Below are 6,000 nucleotides of genomic sequence, written 5' to 3'. Positions count from 1 at the left end.
TGAAAACAGACATGGCCATTGTTGTCTGAATAAATTTGCTAATGTCAGACAAATAAAGTGGTGTTAATGGTACAGCAGCTTGGGCACTGCTACGGCGTTTCAAACTGAAGACAGATAGATTTTGAATGAATTCAAATATGAAGTAAATTGAAGAACTACACAAAAACTAACCAAATAAAAATTTATTGAAGTTGAATACTACTGCAGAAAAAAGGAAAACAAACAAAATTCGGTTTGTTACACAAAAGACCTGCATGAGGCCATGCGCAATGTACAGGCTTCACAGGCCAGAGACAGACAGCAGAAACTAAACAGAGGGAAAAACAGCATCAGTGCTTTGACAAGAAAAAAAAAAAGGTTTACTGACTCCTTCAATCATCATCATCAATACAAATTCACACCAAAGTCTATAAGCAACATTCCAAGTGGCATGTCTTTTATGCAACTTTAAAATGGACAAATATAAACCAGAAACTTGACATTACTTTATCAGTAAGGCTGTGTACAAATATTAAGCAAATAAAAACTTACATAACGATGGCAGTAACCTGAGTGAGAATTAACTATTGAATTCAGCAAAAAACTGTATTCAATGTGCAATCCAGAAACCATTTTTTTTTTATTTTTTTTATCACATACAAATAAGGCTTCAAAAACAGGGATAAATAGTTACAAGACAGTTTTCATTGCAACAAAACACATTCCTTTGGCCTTAAATGAAAGGGCTATGGACTTTTACATATTATGCAAAAGAAAAGAAAAACTGCTGCTTCAAAATAATACAGATATGTAAAAATCAGTTTTTACAAAATTACAATTAAGTCACTATCAGCAAAACAACTCAATAGTAAGTGAAAATAACAATGGCACATTGACAAATTAAACCTCCGTTAGAAATTAGAGTGGCCAGATCCTCCTGTTATACATCATTCTTTACTCATATTAGCACATTATACACAGTTACTACAACAAAAAAAAAACAATCATATTTGATTCTATAGCCCTCAATGGCATGTTATTTGCTAATGGAACATGATGCTTAAACTGGGACCATACACTTTGAGGCTTATAAGATGTTTATACTCTTAAAAAAAACACAACAACAGAAGTACTAATATGACAGAGTTCATATCACAGGGTCTGTTTTTACTGTTGACAACTGAAATGAATTAATAACACTGATAAATGTAGCTGGAAGTTTGCCATTTTCATTTTGACATGGACCTCTAAAGCACTGGCATGCCTAATTCTCAGTACAAGTCTTGTTTTGTAAGAAATTTTGAGTTTAGCTCCACCACAGCCTTGAGGTAAACATGAAATCTATGATATTTAAATGACTGGCATTACTAATAATAGATAACATTATTATCAGTGAGCCTGAAGTTCTCCATCTTTCCTCAAACAAACAAACAAACACTAAAAGCTCCCCTAAACCATAACATTTCACTGATTTAGGGCAAAAAAAATAAAAAATAAAAAATAAAAATGGCATTCACTAGTGGTTATGGTAAAAAACATGGGCACGTGCAGTGCAGGTAAAGCGCACATACACTCAGTCATACAGCATTTAGGCACACATACTGTACATACACAGTTATAAACAGAAAATTTCAGTGCATTGCACAAAACCAACAACAACAAAAAATAAACAACTGTGACAGAAATGATCACTTCACAGTGTTAAAAGCCTGGCTCAGGAAAGCATTGAGTCAAACTGAGTTCTGTTTCGCTCTAGATTCAAAATGTTATCCTTTTATACACATTTATATAGTAGTTATAAAATCCATTATTGCTAAATAAACAATAACAAAACATAAAAAAAAAACATAAATCAAACTTACAGCTGTACAGTGTGGTAGAGTTTGGAATGTATTTGAGTTTATCCAAGAGAATTAACGTAAACTGCAGATGGATGAGAAATGTGTTGACAGTCAAGGAGCCACCATGTCATTAGCTGATGGGGCTTCCATGGACTTCCTGTTTTACAGACCCTTGAGTTGGCAGGTCACCGATGTTATGCATTCAGCTAGGCTTCAATACAAAGTCCCGAAGCTTTTGCGAGTTACTACGATGTCCAACATAAGAATTCACAAGTTTTGGAAAAAAAAACAAACAAAAAATAATAACATCCACAGGGCACAGTAATATTTGAGGTAAAACACCAGCAAAGAAAATAGAAAGTGTGTGCACAAAATGCTAAGCTAACTCAAAAATTGAATAAAAAATCCCTAAAGATGAGTACCTTAATACTTCAAAAGGCACCTTCTATGAAGATGGAGGACAAAAATGGAACTGGTTTGGTCTTAAGTGCATCAATCAAGCTCAAATTTACAACAAAGTTCCCATGACATCATGTTTCCAAGCATCTGAAAATGTAAAGAGCTGTAAAGAGATTGTGATTGCAGGGGATACGGAACACAAAACAAAACACAAAATATTTATTTTTGGCAAATTAATTTTTGTTTGACCTACATATAAAAAAGCAGCAATTTAATTATACACAGCCCATTAAAATTGCGCATATCTACTTTTAAAACATTACATAACATTTCTATTGTCTATTAGCATGTTGAACTGTTAAGCGATGATGACGTACTGAGCATCAGTTGAGTATTACGTCTATTTCACACTGGATGCATAAGAAGAGCGATAGCAGTGCGAAAGCTTCGCATTCGAAGAGCGGAAAATGGCGGAACGACACGAGGGTGAGTAATTAAGGACAGAATATTCATTTTTGGGTGAACTAACGCTTTAAGATATATATATATATATAAATAAAGTCTAATCATTTACAGTTTTTCTCAATCAATTTGATACAATTTTTCTCCAATGCAATGTACTTGTTCTCAAAACAATTAGCACAGCCATCCAAACACAAAATTATCTTAACCAAACAGTTCAACTTAACTGCATAATGAAGCACTGCAATTTTTTCTAGTAATGCATTTATTAAATGTAAATGTTAACATCAAATCTATAGGTGTGTTTTCTATTGATTATAAAACACATTCAGCTGTAGATGCACAAATATGGTACTGAAAATACATGTTTATTGCAATTCTTCAACAGGGAGTTTTGTTTTTTATATATTGTATGTATATCTAAATTAAATAAAAATTGTTATCCCACACTTGCCGTCACCCATGAGAAAAAACTAACTGCCCCTTTGTTTGTGCCACCATTAGCAGCAAGAACTGCAAACAAAACTTTTCTCATAACTATGTTGTGTTTGGACAAATGTGACCCTGCACCGCAAAACCAGTCTTAAGTCGCTGGGGTATAGTTTTAGCAATAACCAAAAAAACATTATATGGGTCAAAATGATAAATTTTTCTTTTTGCCAAAAATCATTAGGATATTAAGTAAAAATCATGTTCCATGAAGATATTTTGTAAACTCCTACTGTAAATTTATCAAAACTTAGTAATATGCATTGCTAAGAACTTCAGTTGGACAACTTTAAAGTTGATTTTCAAATAGTTGTATCTCGGCCAAATATTGTCCTTTCCTAACAAATCATGCATCAAAGGAAAGCTTATTATACAGATGATGTATTGTTTGCATGATTTGTTTAGGACAATTATGAAGTGTTCAGATCACTGTGTTAACAGTTTGGAGAAAAGTGTCAAATCAATTTGAGAAAAACTGTAATCATTTAAACATGATTTGAGGTCTGGGCAAACAAACTTGCATTTTCAGAGATTTAATTATTTTTTTTCCCCGCAGTGCTGAAAGTCATTTGATGATTGTGTGAAACACAGTAGACATCACTTTTATAATTTTATGGTAAATTTGTTAATTTTTCATGTCAACATGCATATTTTGGCCAAAAATACTGTGTGAGCAGTGAAGCAAATATTTGCGGCTCTGCTGCTTCTGCTCTGCTACGCATTGCTGCAGCGTCCAGTGTGAATGTTCAGATCTGTTAACATGAGCGGCAAGAAAATATATGCGCTGCTTACGCCCTGCTTAAGTGTGCAGTGTGAAATAGGCCTTAATTAAAGTCCTTCAGTCTTCAGAGCTGGAATGACAAATTACTGTCATGTTGTTACCAGTCATGTTGTGAAATATATCGTAAATGAAAAATAATGCCTTATGATTCGACACATTTTGTAACATATGGGCCACACAGGACTATAATCAGGATGTTTTTCCTAATTATCCAGAGAAGAATTAGCAGGAAGACGCGCTGAAGACTTTACAGATGAGTGTCGCATATTTACAACATGGTACAACTGTCAGCCATTGTTATTGTACATATATGCACTTTAATCACGTCTATTTGGTTTTCTAGGTATCTCTGGCTAAGTAACCTTACGTATTTGAGACTTCTGGTAGAGAATTTATGATGTTAAAATTTTCCTCTGTTTTATAGTCACTTCCTGTTTTTGCTTTTTTTTAAATTCTATTAATGCACATTTATCACTGTTTTATACAAATGGTGTCATTTGATTGTCGAGATTACCATAAGAAAATAAAATTCAAAATATAAATATAAAAATATCTGCAAAAGCAAATTTCCTTTGCTCCCCGCATCTAAAACAAATATTCAGAGTGCATACTGTACATGTGTGTGAGTTAGTTCGTGAAAGAAAAAAGAAAGAAAGAGGAGAGAGGATGCTGGAAGTAATGATGAAGAAATGTACAGGATCGGTTGGGTCAACCGGGTTTGAGACTTGAGCAGTGTTGAAAGATCTGTCCTTTCCATATGTCACACATGATAAAGGACAATAATAATTTTCTGTCCTTTTCATTTCGATGACTTTAAATACGATACACTGCATGGCTATATAGTGAAAATATACATTCCAATGTTTATATAGAGCTATCTTAAAAATACAAATGTGCAAAAACTGTAAACAAATGAGATCCTCAGTGGTGTAGGGGAGGAGCCACAACCAGGCCACGCCTTCACATCCGTGTGGGCTCCTCCTCACTGTCGCTGCAATTTCCACAGCAGTCCTGTGGGGGCAGCATAGACACATGCACCGTCAAACAGACATTTTCACATAGCATTAAAAGAATCAAGAATCAAAGAATGTAGGTTGTCTCTTAGCTTTGAGGTCACAGTAGTGGGCTAATAAAAGTTGGCTCAAATATTTAGCAAATGTACAATTTTGAAAATGCACTTTCTATTCCTAGAAAACACACAGTCAGCCTAGCAAATAATGGTTTGGTAATGTGTCTTAACTTTAAATTATTATTATTTAAAAAAAAAAAAGCACAAGGCCTTCAATGTCCAGCCCAAACTTCCTGTTTCGATAGGAAATATTTCAACACAGGAACAAAATAGCATTCGTCAAACCATTACATGCTGTTTCTACCATTTCACAATGAAGGGCCTACTTTTTGACTTTTTTGTAATAAAAAATTTCTGTTTACATTTACATTCCGATTAAAGAGTGCCTGGAGGTCCAAATAAAACTGAGAAGCAAGGCAAAAGCCTCTAAAAAGTTATACATTAGTAAACAGAGTATATTACATAAATCATTTCATGTATCTAACTAAGGCCCAATCCCATTTCTACCCCTTACCCCTACCCCTCCGTTTTGCGTATCATGTGAAGGGGTAGGGGTGTCTTGAATCTCTTTTGGCTGGAGGTGTAGGGGTAGGGGGAAGGGCGAAATACCCCTTCATACTAAGATTTTTCAGGACCACAATTCAAATCTCAGCATAAACTGGCTACAGCGACAACATGGCTGCCCGAGCGAAAAAAAAAAAAAAAAATATTGGCATTAATAACGATTTAAATGAAAAGTAATCATTTGTTTTATGTTACATTCAATCGTGTGTTCATATTTATGGTAATTTTATTCAAAGAAATGTTTACAAAAAATTGCTAAAGTTTGCTAACGTTAAATTATTACTTATCGCACGTTTGTGCCACAACATATTTTCATGTATGATCAGGGTGATAACCACCATAGACACTGAGACATAATTAGAAATCGCTAAACCTTTTTCTCAAATATGATCAATCAGAGAGAGAGAGATGAAAGT

At 34.1% G+C, this 6,000-nt stretch overlaps 1 protein-coding gene across 1 annotated transcript in view; it reads right to left on the bottom strand.

Annotated features, from left to right (window-relative positions):
- Window positions 1-4,794: 4,794 nt before the first annotated feature.
- Window positions 4,795-6,000, bottom strand: part of grk6 (G protein-coupled receptor kinase 6) — a 42,880-nt gene continuing 41,674 nt past the window's right edge. Inside the window, exon 16 of the mRNA XM_042747591.1 lies at window positions 4,795-4,962. Within this exon, the coding sequence (XP_042603525.1) occupies window positions 4,912-4,962 (51 nt within the window). The 3' untranslated portion in view covers window positions 4,795-4,911. The remainder of the gene's footprint in view (window positions 4,963-6,000) is intronic.

Source organism: Cyprinus carpio, chromosome B21, assembly GCF_018340385.1.
Source record: "Cyprinus carpio isolate SPL01 chromosome B21, ASM1834038v1, whole genome shotgun sequence".
Classification (NCBI taxonomy): Eukaryota; Metazoa; Chordata; class Actinopteri; order Cypriniformes; family Cyprinidae; genus Cyprinus; species Cyprinus carpio.
Note: the sequence above shows the minus strand (reverse complement) of the source record. Positions and strands in the feature narration are given on the sequence as shown.